Here is a 20,741-nt window from a genome sequence, read left to right as displayed (position 1 = left end):
AATCAATTCAGAGGATTTGCTGAATTGATATTGAATTGAGGGGGGAAATATTGCGATGCATCGATTAATCGATATTTTTACCCCTAGCGTGCCATGAAAAACACAGCCTCGCATGAGGCAGTCAGCGAACAAGAACAGAGAGGTTGAGGAAATAAACAAACTTTTACCAGTGTATACAGCATTGCCACAAGGACCTGGACGACTTGCTGTGATTGATGGAACAATGGATTCGGTTGTCTACCAGAAAATCCTAAAGGCCAACGTCCGGTCATCAATTTGTGCCCTCAAGCTCAAGCACTCTTGGGTTATGCAGCAGGACAACAACCCAAAACATAGTCCACCTCTGAATGGCTCAAAAAAAAAAAAAAAAAAGGTTTTGGAGCAGCCAAGCCAAAGTCCAATCCAATTGAGATGTTGGTGTGTGACCTTAAACAGGTAGCTCATGCTTGAAAATCCTCCACTATGGCTGAGTTAAAACAAATCTGCGAAAAAGAGTGGGCCATTCATCACCGGTTATCGCAAACATTTGATTTCAGTTATTGCTGCTAAAGGAGGCAAAACCAGTTTTTAGGTTCGGCGGGCAATACTTTTTCACATAGGGCCAGATAGGTTTGGATTTTTTTCCCTTAATAAATAAAATCGTCATTAAGAAACTGCATTTTGTATTTACTTGGGTTGTCTTTCTGAAATATTTGTTGGTTTGATGATCTGAAACATTTAAGTGTTATAAATATGCAAAAAGTCAGGAATCAGAAAGGGGCAAATACTTTTCACGACACCTAAGCTGAAAGCTTTGCAATATGGATCTATCTGATGACAGGCAGGAAGTGGCTTGTTAACCCAGGTTAATGTTTTGTTCGATGTACGCAGAGCTCAATCAGAATTGGTTTTTATAACACCACAAAGGTGTTTTGCACCAAACTATCCCAATGACATATACAATACCTTTAATTCTTTAACTTTGTCATTGTTTTAAAATATGGAAACCACTTAAACTGTACTTTACAGCTTAAAAGATTCATGACAACCTCCTTCCCAGACTCAACCAACTACCGTACTTTTGCACTGCAATGATATTATACCTCAGACCAACACAAATACCAAAAATTTAAGATTTTACACAGAGATTCTAATTACTATACTTTCACAAGGTACTAAGGATGGGATTTTACTGTATTTCCAGTACTCGGGTACTCACAAATCATTACTGTGAACATTAGCACTACAAATCCCTGCTCTGAATGAAGTCACAAGAGATTATAATTTTACTGAGGTCTATTAACTGTATAAATGTTTAGAAAAAGTTAACACAGACTTCTGCAGTCTAAACATTATTGCGCCATCGCTGTCAACTCCTCCATGGACCAAAAAATGCTACTCTGAGAGAAAATCACGAACAGCGAGGATCTGTCCATGAGTCTACTGTACCTGTCACTTTAACAAACACGCTGCTCTTTCCACATACACCTGTCTCACTCTTGTAGCAGTTGATAGCCATGGTGGTGGCTTTTTCTCTGGCTCGACAAATGCCTTTGGCTCCCTGAACTTCTCCTTCAACAAAACTGTGAGCATATCACCGGCTACCAGTTTTGTTTTTAGAAAGCCAATCTCCTCCGCTCTGGTTTCATTACAAAAGACATCTGCTAACTAGGGCTAATGGCTGATGTTCTTCGACGTTCTCGGGTAAGGGCAGAGCCTGCTCCTCACTGATCAATCAATCAATCATATGGCCGACTACGCAGAAAGCATAACAGAGCCTTAATCTGAAAAACATGTCATGCACCCAAACACTGAGTCCATTACGTTATATTTACATTCACCGTGAAAATTTGTAAAATGGGGAAAACTGTTTGGTACTGTAATGAAAATAAGCAGCGGAAATAAGCCTGTGGCTCTGTCACTCCTTAGACATCCCACTTGATCAATCCATCCAACCCTGCAGTGAACTTCAAACAGCACCAGCTATGCCAAGTTGGAGAGACTGAGAGAAACTTTTAGGACACACTCACACTAGGAAATCTGTACTGTGTCTTAATTGAGTCAGTAGCTATGTTTTCATTACCCTTAAAAATCTAAATATATCTAAATAGCACGATAAAAGCTCTTAAACATTGTTAAAAAGTTTTTACGCTCTCATGAGGAGGTTTTTGAGATGCTTTGATATAGAAGTAAATCCAAAATTGCATTGGAAACACTTTTTCTGCATTTCTTCGCAAGTCACAGGACATGACATATGGTGTCACGTGACCCATTCACTCCACCTGACTCGCCGACCAGAGTGATCCTGACCCAACCAAAACTTTTTGACAAAACACCCGACCAATCCAATGGGGGCTGTCAACCCTACTCGAGTAATGACCACCACAACAAATACTCATACACCCATCCCTACAGGGTACCACCAGTATCTCAACATTCAATCTACGGAGAGTAAATATATGTATAACAACAACTTGAGATGGACAGCTTTTAGTAAGTTGGCAGAATGTTTGGCAACTAGAGAGTACTGAAAACTGAGCATACAAAGACTTACTAAATTATCTTGATAATGCACAGACATGAGCTGAGAATCATATCACAGACTTGCTTTAGAAGGTGAAGGAGGGTAATCAATAGATAAAATGCTGAAATAAAAAGTAAAATCACCCACCTTAACCTAGTATAAGATTAGCTTTTACATAAAAGAGTTCATCTTTATTGCACATTTTAGGGTGCACTCACACTAGGCCATCCGTACCGTGCCTGATCCCATTTCAGCCTAAAGTCCAGTATGTTTGACCAGTGCGAGTGCAATTGTTCCGTGCTTCGGCGCGGCATGCTTTGCGGCCCCGGCACGGAGGGACAAGGTCGGCCTAGGCACAGCACGGATGCAAATGAAGGAGCACAAGTGCGGGAATGTGATGTAACATGAAGTAACAATAGACGGACCCGCTTCAGGGCACAGAGAGCACACCAGGCAGCAGCTGCATGCTCAACAGACTGCCCTAAAGAGAGCTAGAGAAGGAAAAAAAATTCTAGAGAGATGGAGAGAAATATATGTTTTGTCTCGTTGTTTTTCAACAAGTTACAATGCCAAACTATCATCCACTGAATTAGTCTTGATCGCTATCGTTTGAAAGGAACATCGTTAATTAATTCTGTGGCATTTTCACTTCCAGCTTTTGTCAGATGGTTAAAAATGCTCTCGTCACGGTAAAAAAGTCTCTTAACTGAACATTTAATCCTGCTCTGGACATAGGCTGTCCTATGACATGAGAGCTTGTTTGGTGTAGCACTGAAATGCATCAATAATTATGCAGAGAGATGGTACAGTTCATGGCACATAAAGGAATGCAAGGGGGATCAGATAGTATACGGACACGTAGAGGAATGACTGTAGGGGCTCATACTAGTTACAAAGTTATAAAGTTTCATTCAGCAGAAGTGCTTGGAACTCTGATCAGGCTCAAGATTATATGCTGTAGAGAGCAATAACTCTCCATTATAAACCGCTCTCTCTCTCCTCACTGGGCTCTATATAGTTAACATAGCCTACTGATCCCAGGTCAGCTGAAATAACTCCTGTGTCAGATCAGATATTGTATAAATCTGTTGCTATTTTACAGCCTAAAAACAATACTTATGTATACTGAGTCATCAACACGTATAAGTTCATCAACAGTGGATGCTTCGTGTGATGATGTCGGTGCATTATGTATCTGTGCCCAGGCCTGGATGCGCTGAGCAGTGTGAGTGCGGGCAAAAGGGGGGACAGGGGAGGGGGTCAAATGGGCTTTGGCACAGTTAGAATATGGCATGGTGGCGCGCCGGTAGTCGAGTGGTTAAGGTGCATGCCATGTACGCAGGCGACCCAGGTTCGAATCCGGCCTGTGGCACTATTTCCTGCATGTCTCTCCCCGCTCTCTCCCCATTTCCAACTCTATCCACTGTCCTATCTAATAAAGGCAAAAAGGCCAAAAATAAATGTTAAAAAAAAGAAAAAAAAACCAGAATATGGCATGGTACGGAAGGTCTAGTGTGAGTGCCCTCTTAAAGGAGAAAAGGTATATTGGTTGGCTAGACAAGAACAGTAGTAACGAGTAGAACTCACTTGACTTGAGTTCAATCCCCACTGTACAATCCCTGTTGCCTTATTAAATGTAACACATTATCTGGCATGTACGTTTTAGTATTGTTATTATTTTACTTTATCAATTTATCTCTCCTTACTATGCTATTTACACTGGCAGGGGTAGCATCCAAGACCGTATTCCTGCACTGCAATGACAATAAAACCATACATCCCATCTTTTTTTTTTTTTTTCTTTCCAAACGTGAACACTTTCACCACCTCAGCACAAACTATGTGTCCACAGTTGCTTGTAAGGCTATTGGACATATTATATTCTTTATCAATTGCTAGCCATTGTTATTTAGTCAACAGTGAATGCCCCGAAGCACAGTGAGAACCACAAAAGGTTTGATGTCTATTCAAAAAGATACAGGACCCACCTTCATTCTTAAATTGTACTTGTTAAATCTTTCCTACCTGGTAGGTGCTGGTGGCAGAAGAACAGCCTGGGAAGGAGCTGATCCTGGAGCCACCACAGCTGCAGTGCCCACAGGGAAGGGGCTGGTAGGATGGACTGCTCCACCCTGAGGCAGCTGGGATTGAACAGGCATGGGAGCTATCTGGATGATCTGGGGAGACAGGAAAAGAAGAGAAAATTAAAAAAATAAACAAATAAATACAAAGACTGGGTACTGGGTGAATAATATAAGAATGGGCAGTGCAAGTGGTGAGCTAATGTTTTCTTCTTACAAAGAAAAAAGGAAGCTATTTCTTAAGTTTTCATATCAGCTTTTCCAATGAGGTGCTCACTGACCTTGCTTCCGGCCTGAGCCCCATTCTGGACAGGAAGAGGTGGAGCCACAATGGGAAACTGCTGGGCTTGGGCAGGCGCAGTCCGTACTGTTGCCATGGGAACAAGCATTTTACCCTGGAGGACTGGAGACTGTGTTTGTACTGACAAAAACAGAGAGATTGAGGATGGAATTGGTACCAGAGTCACCACAGAGTTATAGTTATTTAGAGGGGAAGCTTTGCAGTGACTCTGCTGCTCCAAAACTCTCACCTCTTGTTCCCGGGCTGACCACTCCCACAGCCTGGTTGGACGTATATCCTGTCAGTGACCCTGCACTCTGCTGCTTTCCATTGGCCAAGGACACATGTGTGGGGGGAGCTGTGGGCAGGTTGAAGATACTGGTTGGCTGTTGAGGAGGACTCTTGGGGTGAGTGCTTGCAGGTAGGGTGGGCAGGATGTATTGAACTTGTGTGATGGCCTTACCCCCAGGGGATGCAAGAGAAGAGGCAGGAAGGAACTGGGGCTGAAGCAGGGGTAGAGGCAAAGGCCCATTGGTTTGGCTATGTGGTGCTGAAATAGCAGTGGGGGGGAGCGCTTGTTGCTGGGAAGGCTGAGGGGAGGGGGTGATGAGTTGCACAGCAGGTTGAGTGGAGAGGGCTCCTCCTAATACCAAATTAGTCACTACACCACCAGGGCCCACGCCTGCAGCTACAGGATTAGGTGATGAGGAAGAGTAGTACCCACCCCCTGTTGCTGCAGCCATGCCTCCTGGCCCTGAACCAATCAGAAGTTGTGGCTGCTGCTGAGGAGTCAGGGACTTTCTCTCTGGTGGATGGGGGCTGGATGAAGTTCCTCCATCTCTGGGCTTGCTAGCGATTGGGAGTGGTGTGCTAATAACAGGACGCATTACATTGGTCACCACAGTAGAGGCCACCCTCACAGCTCCAGTGCCAAGGAATGGGTTTGTTCCACTTGAGCCTACTGATGAGGACGGAGGCCCTCCAGCTGGAGAGGTGGAGATGACTGTGTGGCCAGAAGAGAGGGAGAGGGAGATGGCTTGTACTCCTCCTCCTCCCTCTCCCCCTAAAGAGTCCTTACCTTCTCCCTCTCCTCTCTCCTTTCTCCTGTGATCTAAAAACCCTCCACCTCCTGATCTCCCCTCATCATATCGCTTGCTGGTGGGGTAAGAGGACAGTGAGACACTCCTGCCATGAGGGGGGTGATGTGAGGAGGATGATAATGCAGAGGAGCAAATGACTGGAGCAAAAACCCTCTGAAAAAAAGGAACAGATAAACATGTTTCAAGATAATCTGCATGCAGTTAAGCACTGGTATTATTCAATGACAGGAGAAAAAATTAAGTTCTGGCAAGTTACCTTGCGATCACTTTCATCACCAGAGCCATTCTCACTGTCACTGTCAGTGACTCGCTCCTTACACTTCAGGTCAATGGAACTGCTAGGATAAGGGTCCTCTGTTAAGAAAAAAATACAAAACAGCTACACTAGATATTCAAGCAATTTGTGGTTCCAATTAAGTCAGGCTGTACTTGTAGGCTAAATATAGACAGCATGGTTGAAAACTGAATGCAATTTAGACCCAAAGTAGAACAGAAACATAAATAAAACCATGTTATACACAGTAAGACCTCATGAGAGTTTAACTAAATCAAAGACAAAGACAAACATGGCCAACACTGCTCATATTATCTATTAGTTCTGACTGATAATGTTATTTAACCATTCAATTTGATTTGCAGTTGCCAGAGAGTTGGTCAGCAAAACAGGAAAACAGTGTAATATTACTTTATTATATCCAGTTTAACATGTGATATTATCAATAGAATAGGTCTGGTTTCTCACCAATGACATCATCATCTCCCTCCTCTTCACAGATGACCATGCGCTCCTCATCACTTGTCATGTCCTCACTGACGCCCCGCTGGGACTGTGACAGGGGTGGGGCATGACTGGAAAACTGACTGCTGCCATCTCCGCACATCTGAAAAAATACAAGTAGGAGCCACTATAGAAAATACGCCTCTGAGCAAAGATAATGTTTTTTTCCTGGTGTGTTTTTTATAATTCCTGCCTCCAAGGTGTTTCCTATTTTAAAATTTAGAGAGAATAATTTAAGTTTTAAAGACAGATTTGAAAAACAAACAAGATATATTTTGTAATTAAGACAGGGAAATGGTTTCTATATTGTTCTCTTACTTGTGCCAGTTCTGCCAGGGCCTGTGTATTCCCCCTGTCAACCCGCTCCAGACTGTGCATGGCACTTTGAGAGAAGGCTCGAGGACGGGTAAGTTGGCCAATATGACCGTCTCCTGTACTCCTCTCAGACACACCCACAAGACCTGGACCGACCGCCTTCAGCTCCACTGAATGGGGTTCTATCAGGTTGGCAATGAAAGAAAAAGATAACTGTTAGAGGCCTAGGGAGTAAAAATACAATAGGTATAAAATGATAAAACAAAATTAGAACTATATCTACCATAAGAGATGAATAAACTGACCTGTGGACTCAGACATGCTCCTCTCTCTGATGTCTTTGCCCCCTGGGACCCCACGGCCTTCAGAGCTAGACTTCTTCCTGTCTTTGTTGCACCATTTCCAGTCTGGGTGGGCCTTAAAGTGGGCCTCTTTTACCTGGGAACAGGGGGACAGGCAAGAAAAGGGAAGTTTAAAAAAATCATCACAAACACACAAAGTTTAATGACCTGATCACTTTTGTGTTTAGTTTTTCATTTGTCTGAACACAGATCTGTGGATACCTGGAAGGCCAAGTCATGATACTTCTGTTTCTCCTTCGGTCCCAGAGCATACCACCACTCCCCCAGAATTTTACTAACTGTCCTGTTGTCCTGGTTTGGGTGCCGCTGGTGCACCAGTGCTCGGTGGCGCTTACTGAAAATCATAAATGCATTCATGGGTCGCCTTATGTGGTCTTTCTCCCTCTGAAAGACAGAGATATTACATAGCATATCTTAGTTCAATGAAGTATTGAGAACTTTGATGTCCTGGTGGAACCTGTGAAAAGACTACCTTTCCGGGGCTACTCTTATCTCCATCTTTAGGTAGTGCACTGAGAGACTGAGTGCGTCGCTTTACTGGGGATGTAGAGAGGGGCTGCTCTGGCACAACTCCTGGGAGGAAGCTGAAAGGAGAAAAAAACAGCCCCAGGCTTGTTATCTTAAAAAAATAGCTCTTTAGGGATAAAACACACATGCCAGCTAAAGAGAAAAGTAATGTCATCTGTAATTTCTGCCATTTATCTTAAAGCTGTAAGTGTACCAGCTGTAGACACAGAACCCAAGTAGTTTAACTCCCATGAGGTACATCAGCAGATTCAGCAGATAGCTCATCCATTTCAATGGCTGACAGCCTGGCCACTGCCTTTCATATAGTGATAGAGCCCAGAGATGGAATGCTTTTGTTCCCATCTGCTTTGTTCTGGCATTGGGCTCTTCTGCCCAAATTAGCATGAGGATACAGAAAATATCACACTCCCTTACTGTATGTGTGGGTACACTGTACCACACAGAAAATTGCTGTGAAGGCTGACTTGAACAATACATAACTATAAAAATGGACACTGAGAAGAGTGTATGTGCAGTGTGTTTCTTGATGCTTTCACAGCTTTACATCTGAAACAAACTCTGTGCTTACGGGTCATCCACGTCGCTCTCTGTCTCACTGTCAGGCCTCTCCCTCTCTGCTTCTCCTTTCTCCTTCTCTGGAGGCGGCTCATCAGAAGAGGGGGGAGGCCTGGACAGGGAACCTCTCTCTACCGTGGGAGGTGCCTCTGCAGGCTCTTGTGACAGAGCTGCCACCCCCTGACACTCTGAGGAAGAATAACAAAGACATATTTGTTCAAAACAGAGTGAGTAATATAAAGCATTCGAACCAGGATTTAAAAGCAAGGGCATCAAATCGATTATTACACTTTTCCACCGCCATATGGTAGAGCTTAAACGTATTCAGTACCTGACTTCAGACTGGTTATTTGGGGGTGGTTGACAGGGTGCTGGCCTTCTCCTGGCTGGGAAGAAGAATCTGATTGAGTGGGTGCCAGGAAAGGGACCAATGAATGCCAGGGGAAGACCGGAACTGACCGAGGCTCAACATTGGTCCACACTGCAAAGAAGGGGTGTGAGGTTTAATGCGAACAGGTAACACCATGTGATGACCATGGCACTGTTTGATTTCATGCTCTGATATCACATTTAAATAAACTAGGTCTTCTTAAATTAGTTATCAATATCAATGTCCTTATTAGTTGATGGCAGGCCATTGCAAAATATATATATACACACATATATACATACAGCATATAAACAGAGATGCACTCAAGTTTATGCTTTGACCCTAATAACTGTCTTTCCCTTTAGCTAATAAAAGAATAAAATCTGCTGCAGAATACAAAAATATCAGTGCTCTGAGGACTGCAGAGAAAATCAGTTATGCCACTGTAGCACACCTCCAGCCACTTCACTGGTTAAATCAGACCAACAACAGCAGATGTACAAGAGGACTCTCTGTTCTCAATGACAGACTGGACAGGGAACAGAAGACAGTGCAATTTGAGCCATCATAAATGAATAAGAAACTGCATTATTTTTGTTTCCTTTGACGGGAGAAATCGTCTTAAAGTGACACTTCTCCAAAAATGAGAACTTCAGTTATCCAATTCTCCCCTTAAAGCTCTGAAAACGTTTTCAAATAATTGCCTAGGTTTGCATCAAAGTCATAATGACATACTGGTGTTTGTAATTAGGCTGGCATTGCACATTAACAGTGATGTAAGTGACATGGACTAACCAAACATGCTTAATCCTTGGCGGAGATACTGAGGATTCTCGGATGAAAACATGGTTGAATTAAATCCCTTGTGCTTCTCCCAAAAAACAAAGAACAAAAAAAAAAAGAAATGTCCTTTATGAAATCGTTTTTCTACAACAAAAAACTCAAAATTGGGTAGGTAAACATAATTAATCCAAATCTGGAACTGATGTTGCTGGCAGGCTCGCGGATGACGACAGGTGCACGCACAGTAGTGTCAATATCCGTTTTATCCCTACAGGTTGCAGTCATCATTCACAATAATTACACCATCATAAACCTGCATCGTGATGATTTAGAGATGTGGTATCGATAGGGGCCTTTTAAAGTACAAATGCGAGTAAAAAACGAAACAAGCCTATCAGGTAGAGTCCATCTCTCTGATTCACTGAATGCCGCAATCTACTATTGCACACGGGGCGATCAAACATCGGTGGACAAAACGTACGACAAACGATTAGAATACAAAGGTAAACTTATTTCAAATCTGTGATATGCAAAAGTGCATATACTACACAATAAAGCGGTGATTATAACAGAATGCAAGGTTCCTCCTCCCTTTGGTCTAATTACCCCCGATGCCCTCTCTCCCTGTTTGTTTACATTACTACAGCAGCTAGGTCAGGAAAGGGTTAACAAGGCCTCGAGCCCATCCACGGCCTGGATTAAAACACCAACCCGAAAACTACGCAGTCTTTCTGGGCCATGTCTATCATCGCTTGGCGCAACAGTGCAGCTGCAGCGGAGTGGGCTCGGCAGGTATCAAAAAGCAACCAAAGCTCTAGAGTAAAAAGGCTTCAGGGCTGCTGTAAGAGGGCACCTTGTCGATCAGGCTAAACAGCACTGCAACAAGCAAAGTGAAGCGATCAAACCTAAGGTGATTCGTTTACTTGAGACTTGGAAGGGCGGCGTTAAGAATCTGCTTCTTGTCCAAGTGTGCACTATTTACATAATCATATCTGGTGATTCATAAAATAAACAACAAAGGTGAACATTTAGCTGCCTCTTGCAACAATCGGAGCCTCAAGCGCACTACTCCAAATTGGACCAACCTCCCGGGAACGCCCCTGGTCGTGCACCCGTCGCACAGACAGAGGCAAAAGAAACGCAATTGCTCTCATGTCTCAGCTACAAAGGCGTATTCACACGCATTTTCAGCCAAAATGACCAGGCGATGATTGTTTGGACACATAAATTACACACGATATTGACCTGTCTTTTCCCATTACCTGACCGCCTAAACAGCAATATGCACCTGTTTTAACCTGACAACCTGTCAACATCCAAAATCACCTACTAAAGGATGGCGACCGACTTGGGTTTATCCGTGTTTACTACGCATAAGCAGATGTCGTTCACTGTAAATCTGGTGCATTCATCCATCACCCAGTGCTAACAAGCCCGCTATCCTTCAGTTTGGTTATCAAAACAGCTATCACTCACTATTGTCTCCAATACAACCTGGAGACAAGCTGTTATCTGTACAGTGAACCACCTCGTAGTCTACCTGGCCAATTTGGCCACAGATCTGACGGCTAGCTAGCAACTGATGAGTGTACCACACAGCGATACAAGCGACCACGGCGAGGACTCCTGGCTCCACTCAGAGAGAAGAAAAAACGGAGATGAATCGCTCTTATTGTATTTTCTGTCTTCTCCACAAGGCAGCGAGCGAGTGGCCTGTTTAAGACGGCAAAATACTGTACACGAATCCGACGCGGGGCTTGATGAGGAGAGGTACAGTAACGTTACGGTTAAAGCCGTTGGTAAGATCCGTCCGTCTGCAGCAGGTTAGCTAGCCACTCCGTGTGGACGACATCGGCGCGCGCACCGTCCGGTTCGGTTATACTTGACGTTTCGACTGTTTTGGTCCATAAAACTCCTCGTGCAGCATCTTCAAAGCTACCAGTACGAGTTTCTGCCTTAAAATTTGTCTCGTTCTCTCTCGCGCAAGCCCTGGCCCTTTCTTTCTCTTTCCCTCCCTCTTCCTCTTGTTGTAAACTAGGCTGCTTGCCCCCCCTGTACTCGCCCCCTCCCCTTCTCGTCCTGTCAACCTCGCCCAGCCTTGTCCCGCCTCCCCTTGGCAAATATCACTAGGCCATTGGCCAAGGCAGCCACCTGTCATCTGCCCGCCGCGAGCCCTGATTGGTCGGAGTGTGCACTGGAATGCCAGTCATATGCAAATTTCACCCGGCTTTACAACCAACGACTCTCCCAAACCCAAAAACAGGACTTATCTGAAAAAATCAATACTTTTAAATACTAATTATAAGATAGGACAATAGTTTCTATATAGAAACACAAGCTGGCTTTTATGTGGCGCCTCAAAAATGTGTATTTTTGTGTTTCTTTCTGTAAGCCCACCCCAGGTGCATGTCATTGGTGCAGAACTCGTAGTAAACCTTGATTGATTGGTCAAATCACGAAACAGAAACCGACACTGAGATGTAGGCCAACCAATGGCGTAACAGAACTTAGACAAGGTCCCTCCCTCTTACAAACGCTCTTCTAAAACTTTTATACCCATAGAGACCTTCCGATGCAGAGAGGCGCTAGTGAGTAATTATTATCTATTTACTTTCCATACTGCATTTAAGGTCTGTCTGTGCAACCTGAACAGGAGATGATGTTGGAATTGTCTCTGATCAGGATGACAATGCATGTCCGAACCTATTCTTTAAGTATGCAGAGTTGTTCTATATGCAATATGTGTGCTCCCCCCCCCCCCACAATGTTTTTAACAAAAGTATAAAAACAGTATTATGGAAGCATTATTATAAATGAAAGGATTTGTAAATGGCTTATCCTGTGATGCTGCATTTGTACTTTTAGGAACACAGCAAACAGCAGGGAGGGGAATGAAGTAATTTTCCATCATAAAAAAAGCCCTTTCAAATCCCCAAACATTTTTCCATCTCTCCATCATGCAAATGTGCCTCCTCCAGACAGGATTTTAAATGTTCTGATGCAACACTCAAAGGGAAAGGGAGAGAGGGGAAGAGTAAGAGAAGAAAAGAATTGAAAACAGGAGAGTAGGGGTGGTTAGAAAGAGAGGGAAAATGGGTGGAACGGGATAAGAGTGGAGAGGACTAGAGGGTAAAAATAGACTGAGAGTCATTTTCAGCAGAAGAGGCAGGCAGAGAGGGATGGAGGAGGAGGGTGGGTGGGTGGAGAGAGAAAACAACTTGTGAAAACACAACTTCACTTAAAAGGGAGGAGGGCCATGGGGGGCCACAGATGGGGGGAAGAGAGAGACAAAGCGTTTAAAAATACTGTTCAGGTTTAGAGCGTAGGGGCCAAAAGGTAGAGTACTTGTACACAATTTGGTTTCTCGTCATGAGTCAAGAAGTCATGCTTTGCTTAGCTCATCTATCCATAAGACAAATACAATACTGGGAGGGACTTAATTACTCATCACGAGCCTAGGAGTGAACCAATGGGCTCGTGAGAGCCTGCTGCTCTACTCAGTAGTAAAAAAAAGTTAACTCTCTCCATCCCGGGTCACATTTTTTGATAAGATCATAAAAGGAAATTCTGAAATCTTGCAACTATACAAGGGAAAATACAATATTTTAACAAAAAGATGCACCGCTGTATTGTGTCCAAGTTAAGAAACTCATCTCATATATCTTCATTTGCTGGCATCTCTAGAGCATGTTGCGGCATAGAAAAAATGGGGTGACTGTGTGTACCTCTTACAGCTGGGGCATTTCCAGGAAGGGTTCAACTATAAGGCATTAGAAAACAGAGAGAGAAAGAGAGAGAGGGAGAGATTACAGGCTTATCAGCTGCACTGCGCTCTCAACAAGTCAACCTAGCAAGCTGAGCAAGGCTAACGACTTGGCTGTGTGAGTGAAAGGAAAAGAGGGTGAGAGAGGACAGGGTGGAGAAGAGGGATTACTCAGGCTGCTCAGTGGTTTCAACCCTGGGTAAACATTACAAGTCACCAGTAATGAACTACATCTGATCATTAACTCAGAGCAGAGGAATGAGTTTTCTTCAGTTTTGTTTGCATACTACTAGGATCTGGGGATGATCTGGTGGAGCTCCATTAATTAGCCCATTAATTTATTTATTACAATTTGGATCTATTAGTTTATTGTCCCACTCAGTTTTACAGCAAAGCTATTTATTTTTTCTGTTTCCACTTTCTTTAATGTAAGGCTTTGCTGGTTTTCTCAATCATCTTTGAAAGCTGATGAAGTTCAAGTTTCCAAAAGAAGCAATTTTGGTTTAGGGAAGCTGAAGAGAATGTGCCTTTTTTGACATTTAATCAAGCAATAAGGTTGTTCAGTAATGAAAGAAACTTTTTGCTGTGGCCATAACACTCAACAAAGACTGACTGTAAGTCATCTAAGTCATCTCAGATACATTTTTGTCTGTTACACAACATTTAAAGTATATAAAGGTGTTCTCCAAAGTTAAAGAAAATGTCTTTAGAGGGAGGGAGTGAGGTAGGCATGAAACCCTGCTTTGAAACCACAGCACTTTAGAGCTTAGTCATATGGAACAGAGATAAGCAGCGAAGAAAGGAAAGAGTAAGAGAGAAGGTGTGAAAAAAAACAGTAGAACAGAAATTCCCCTTAGCTGAGCATAACTATCTGTGCCTGCTGCCATGCTGGCGGTGCAGTATTAGTGTGTAGGTGTTCAGCAGCTTTCATTGGCTGTCTCCTCTCACAGACATCGTGCCTTTAATGTGCATATGTATGCATGTCTCTGCCTCCCAATTACATCTGTCAAACACCGCATGACCTCACACAACAAAGAAACTTTTCCTCCTCCTCTTTACCTACGCCGGCACTGTGCAGGAGGAGCACCGCCTTCGCTCGCTCTCCCATCCAGTCTCTCTCATTCCTTAATTCATCTTCCACCCCTGTGCTCGGTGTCTCTCCCTCCCACAACCCACCATTCGCTACGTCCAATTATAACTCGATCCACCAGTCCTTTGTAGTTACCATGGCAACAGCAATGTTGGGCACAGGTCCCCATGTCGCCTGCAGTCACAAGTCTGCAACTGACCATTAATGTCTTATGGGTCTACATAAAGTTCAACCATTATTTTACTATTTCACTTATGGATGTCTTCGTGCATGGATTTTAGAGATGTGAACAGGAGACTGATTAAAGTAAATAGCCTCATTTGGAGCTTTAAGCTATTTTTACTTACAGTTTAGCATAAAACTGTTCAATGCTGCAAAGGTTAAGCTCTCATCAGTGCATTCCACAAATAAAATGACCATTATTGGGAAGTGAATGGATCTCATAGTTCGTAAAACCATGCTTTACACTTAGTATAAACATATGCAAATTCTCTTACTCTGTCCTTCCAACAGTGAATAATTAGCATGAGAGACAATGCATAAAACACCAACTTCATACCAGTATTTGTAGACCCAGATCTTTTTACACACTATATGAAAGTGCTTGTAATGTATGTGTTTGGCCATTTGGGGGCACTACTAGGCTGCAGAAAAATGGCCAGCAGAGCAGAAAACCAGAGCAGCAATTGTGGAGCAGGAGATGCAAGGAAAGCAGAGGAGGAGAGTGAGGTGAAGAAGAGAGAAAGGAATTCCTACGCTGTATAAAACTCTCCTCATTCCAAACTTTTAAATGTGAGGAACGCATTTAGACAGTGTTATCCTAAGATGAATAAACCTGGGATTAACTGAGATCATGAAGATGCAGTGACAAATCTGTACGCTGGTCAAACTTTATGTGCATGCAAGTCTTGGAGCCACCTCAGACTGAGGAGTCCCACTGAACCAGTACGTTTTGAGAATCTCCCCAAAGTATGCTTCGCCAAATAGGAAACAGGATTATCGTTGCACATGACTTTTGTGGTAAGTCTTGAGGGCTTCACACGCGCTTCAGTGCCAGTCTAGATGGCTGTGTGATCCAGATGTGGTTGTTGCCATGGCCAGGGAGGATATGCAGGGTTTTAAGCGTTACGTAAAGCAGGGGGGCGGGAGGGAGTGGGGATGTTATTCCCGGGTATCCGTATCCGGGTAGACCAGGATGAAGAGAGTGAATTGAAGAGGAGGGGAGGCGAAGCCACTGCAATGCGATGGAGCGAAGGGTTAAAACAAATGTGTCATAATTTTTTAAAAAAGAAAATGTTAAAAAATGAGACAGAGGACAGTGAGTGAGAAGAGGAGGAAGACACGTCCAGTTGCAAAATAACAGTGCGAAAAGTGTTCATGTGTGTTAAAATGAGCGTGACGTGTTTACTGAGTGTTGCAAAACTGCGTGTGCAAGTGAGCAACACAGCAAGATAAATAAAGAACACTTGCACACTTAATAAAAAAAGCTAAATTTAAATTTATTTTCAATCATTCATACCTGGAATTTTGATGTTTAAAATTACTGGATGTGTCTGATGTGACAGATCTTTTGAAAAGGCATGATTGAGGGGGAAAAAGTACAAAAAAAGAGACTTCTGTTCATGAGTTAATGATGTTACTTTCCATCACGCTCTAAAGGAGAGCAGTCAGTTTCAAACATGGTCACAGAGTAAGCTTGTTTTTATGTTAAAACTGAGATTTGGATACAAGTGAGCAAAAACTCACTTAAGACCTTTACAGCAACAAGGTCATTGAGTTCATGTGTGCTAAAAGGACACCTACACTCTTCTGCCAGTTTTTCAAGAGCATTTACGGCTTCTGTTATTCCCAATAGTTCTGAAAGAAGTAAAATATTTTGTTGTAATGTTTCAAGAGGACGGAAAACAGTATTAGGTGTGGAAGCGGTTGTTGTAAATCTAAGTGTGTCGAAGGATTTTTGACCTAGAACACTTCAGTCTCTGCTTAAATAATTTAGAGGAAACCCTCTGATTATGTGTTTCTGTTTGCAGGGAAATGTTGACTGAAAAACCCGAGACGCAATAAGAAGGAGCCACCACTAATGTGTTTGTGTGTAAACACATGTGAGCGTGCAGAAGTTCCTCCTCTCTCAGTGGAAAGTGACACAAGCACACGTGCCACGCTCTCACAGACACACATGAAAACACACCGACACGCACATGCATGCACACAAACAGGGGCTGCTATTTCTGTTTGTGAATATTTTGTGTTATGTACTGGCTACCTCAGTGTGATGTTTGCTTTGTTGCCATGGCAACAGACATTTGGCGCTCACACATCACATCCGGTACTCAATGATTGACGCTTGGATACTCTGTCTCATACACACACAGTGCATGCAACACACACGTGACACCATAAAAAAAGCTCATCCTTCACCTTGTCGCTAAGAGTTTTGTACATGTTATTAAAACTGTTATATCCTATACAAAGTTAGAGGAACACTTAAAAAAACATCTAATTTACCGACTCATTAGTGTGTTTTAGGTGTGAAACCCCAAACCCACAGTAAAAGTACACAGTGTTTTCTATAAGTGTGTGACAGTTGAAGAGCTTGAATGAGCCGAGAGACTGATGCCTCATTTCTGATTGAATAAGTAAAAACCAAGAATATAAGCAGGAAAATCTAACCCAGATAACAGAGGAAGAGCTCAGTCTACTTATATTTTCAGTAATTTGTGAAATTAGTTTAACCTGCTCTCCACGTCTTGTAAATCATGGTCTCTTGACTTCTTACACATTAATCCTGCACTTTACTTCATGAGTTAAACTATATGGGTATCCCTTAATATCAATCTAAGATGTCTTTTTTTAACTCCTTGATATTTCACAGTAATCTTATTCAGCCTATATTAATTAAAATGTCGACCTGTCCACAGGAGCAAACAGTAGATTTAGTTTGCCCTCTTTTAATTTATCTATTTCATCAGCTGTAAACAATGTTTTTTTAATGTCAAGTTTGGACCTTTTTGAGAGTTTTCTGTTTTCCTCAGTTGGTGTTAATGTTCTCTCATACATGATTTGTCATCCCATGTTTGAGAACTCTAAGCAGTCCAGGTTTCACTGTAGGTTTTGAAGTGGTTTCAATATGAGCAAAATTCTGGCCCACGTCTAATGTGTGCAAATTAACACGGTCACATTCATTCGCATGCTGATCTCTAACGTATACTGTGAAACATTAGTCACAACTACTCACAGTTACACACGTCTAATATGCAAACATAATCTGACACCAAGTTAAAGCAGTTTTAATTCCAAAGAGTATTCAAAATGTCATTTCTTTTCATGTTATTGTGAAACAATGGCAGGGGAAATTTCCTAAATTATTAAAAGTATAGAGCATATTTTCACTTAAAAAAGTATTTAAGAATTTTTTGGGCAAAAAAAACCTCCAGAAAAATCTTTACAACTTAAAAAAGAATAACTTCCCAGCTCAAACACTTTTCACAAGCCAATAAGAAGACAAACACCTACACAACCATGAAAATCACAAACATACCACGCGTGTGACTGAACACATACGCACAGTGATTGCGAGTTTTCCCTCGCATTTCGCACTCTCCCACAACCATATGTAAAAGCTCACACACACTTTCTAACTCCGTAATAAACACCTACATTTGCTCCTCATTCAAATGTGTTCAATGCACGAACACACACACTTTAACACACATATACACACACACACTGGCAAGCGTGCATGCCCTCACACAAAGAGATGCTATTCATTCATTCAGAGTCCTTTCAGCTGCAAAAAAGGGGATCTGAGGAGGGAGCGTACACTCAAAATGACAGCGCTGCCTTTCCTGTCCACTTCTCTGTCACAGCCGCAAACGTCCACACAGACATACACATCGAATGAGGTCAGAAGGCCATAGCATAACCTCAGCTGATGCTACATGACCATCTATGACCAAACTGAGAAGTAGACAAATTACGCTTTCTCTCACACAAACAAGCTTTATAATGCCGCAAATTCCCACACAAGTGTGTGAGAAAACATTTCTTTTTAAAGTCACACAATGAAGTGAAACTTAAAACATATATTCCACATGCACACACAAACACCTCTGTGTTTCAAACAAAGTACGTATGCTGCCCATGCCAGGTTACACTGTATTGTTACCTGAGCCACCAATAAACAAACAAGGACACAAACATCAAGAGTCAGTGGAAATAGTTCGCAGTGAGTAAGAAGATATTAATGACAAGATCAGGAAGTCCCACAAACACACACATGCTAATAAGAAGTGTACTGGTTGGACTTTTTTTAAGAAGGGTTGGATTTGTTCAGAACTTGCAGTTAAAGCCTCGACTTTTCCTCCTCCTTCGTCTGTTCGTCTATGCTGCTGTTCTCTCCGAGGCATTCCTCATTCTCTGTCTGATCTAATCCCCGCCTTTCACTCTCTCTCAAACACAAAATCAAAAACAAGTTGGTGGAAACAGTCCGTAACTGGCCTACATACTGTACATGTAGCCCACACGCTCCATACACACTTTCTGCTTCAGCTTTAAATGTTAATTTCATGTGCAGCGCTGCTCTTTTTCACTCCTCTATTATTCTCTTTCTCTTCAGATTCTGTTTTTTTCTGATTTCTGATTTTTCCTTTTCCATCTAACTATATAATTCCCCGCTTTACTATACAGCATCTATATAGTGCAGGTATATTTTTTACCACGCAGCCTCAAAGTTTTTCTCTTGAAAGACTTAAAATATAGAAGAGACTCTTGAATATCAACAAAGCTAATCTTGTTTAACACACAGCTTAATCCCTGTAGAAAACACGAGTATATGCATGATCATGCATGTGTTTTTTTTTTTATCACCGCACACTCCAAGATATGCACACATAAACGCACAAAAATATGCAAAAATATTTCTGCATCCAGCATGTGTGACCCTTTTGCACAGAAATTTCAAATAAACAAGAACTCAATCATTTACTTGGTGTTTTGTTTGTATCATAACAATGTTTGTCTTGTGAAATGTGATAAATTGCCCTTTTTCATGAAAGATCAGATCAATGCAGCCCCTCTTCTAAGAGCTACTCGGGTGGATGGTATGGCTTAGTCTTAGATGTCTGAGTGCTGACTAGTGATTTAAGCGAGTATGGTGAAAATAGTGTTTAGTTTTTGATGCCAGCAAGCCTTGTCCTGACCTGCTGAATCACAGGTGCCTTTTCCAGGGCTTACAGGGGTCACGTGAACAGCCTTAGCATTTACTTCAATGTTACCAACAGACACAAGGACGCAGGACAGACGACTGAAGCCATATGGGACAACAGCATGCTGGCCAACAGAAGCTTCTTTCACTGGGCATCAACGCACACACGCAGGCCGAGTCACTGGCTCGTTAACGTAAACCTCACTCTCTGCTACACAAGGTGTTAGCTCCTCTCTCACAACTAATTACATAAAGCAGAAAAATATCATTAAATGGCTGTTGTTTTATGACATATATGACTGTTGCATTAAATATAAAGATGCATAAGGTTTACAGAATAAATTTAATTCAACATCATAACAGTTAAATATTTAAGCTCTGTTTGTGTTTGACAGTCAGAGAATATTTTAAGGGACTTCTCACTAAGTGTTTTTTTAAATTCTGTGCTATAAAAGAAACACTCTGATACAGCCTCGTGTGTTCTCTATCTGTGTTTTGAAAGTGAGTGTATGTCTTAGTGTAAAGGTGTGTCTGTAAAATTAAAACAGGAACTTGTAAAGCTATACTCACACAATGTACCAGTTCAATAGATTAATCTTTTCGACATCCACAAACTATATTTTTTACTCCCCCCCTATTTACCTTTACAACAGATCCTCACTGTCACTGCACTTCTCTGCCGACTCGAGCAATCAACTCAATCATACGGCAAAATTTCTTCATATCCTACTAGTCTGGGACAGTAAAAAGAGACTCTGCAGTCCATTCTGAGCTGACCTCTATGTGAACGTCAGCATTCTAAATTAAACAGCAACAGCATATAAAAAAAGATGTGATTCAGACAAGAAAAAGATAATTCTCCTAACAAGTAAACACATTCGGATGCCTATAATTGAATTGGAAAACACATTTAAAAATGTTGACTATAAAAAAGCAGAAAGCCCAGAACTGTTAATGGCACACTCTTGGGATGATGCAGAAAATGTCTCCCATGTGGTCCTCATGTTCTTCCAAAAAATGGGATTCATTA

At 42.2% G+C, this 20,741-nt stretch overlaps 1 protein-coding gene across 9 annotated transcripts in view; it reads right to left on the bottom strand.

Moving 5' to 3' along the window:
* The window catches only part of cicb (capicua transcriptional repressor b), a 54,393-nt gene that overhangs the window by 11,710 nt on the left and 21,942 nt on the right, over window positions 1-20,741 (bottom strand). For 7 of the 9 annotated variants that reach the window (XM_041793822.1, XM_041793821.1, XM_041793824.1 and 4 more), the window contains 11 exons: window positions 8,834-8,983; window positions 8,516-8,690; window positions 7,892-8,003; window positions 7,621-7,803; window positions 7,363-7,495; window positions 7,061-7,239; window positions 6,707-6,845; window positions 6,221-6,318; window positions 5,115-6,117; window positions 4,866-5,005; window positions 4,529-4,680 (listed from right to left, as the gene is read on the bottom strand). In XM_041793822.1, the coding sequence (XP_041649756.1) occupies window positions 4,529-4,680; window positions 4,866-5,005; window positions 5,115-6,117; window positions 6,221-6,318; window positions 6,707-6,845; window positions 7,061-7,239; window positions 7,363-7,495; window positions 7,621-7,803; window positions 7,892-8,003; window positions 8,516-8,690; window positions 8,834-8,983 (2,464 nt within the window). The remainder of the gene's footprint in view (window positions 1-4,528; window positions 4,681-4,865; window positions 5,006-5,114; window positions 6,118-6,220; window positions 6,319-6,706; window positions 6,846-7,060; window positions 7,240-7,362; window positions 7,496-7,620; window positions 7,804-7,891; window positions 8,004-8,515; window positions 8,691-8,833; window positions 8,984-20,741) is intronic. The other 2 variants (XM_041793828.1, XM_041793829.1) reach the window with 2 other exon arrangements.

The sequence above is a fragment of the Cheilinus undulatus genome, linkage group 8, assembly GCF_018320785.1.
Source record: "Cheilinus undulatus linkage group 8, ASM1832078v1, whole genome shotgun sequence".
In the NCBI taxonomy this organism is placed as follows: domain Eukaryota; kingdom Metazoa; phylum Chordata; class Actinopteri; order Labriformes; family Labridae; genus Cheilinus; species Cheilinus undulatus.
Note: the sequence above shows the minus strand (reverse complement) of the source record. Positions and strands in the feature narration are given on the sequence as shown.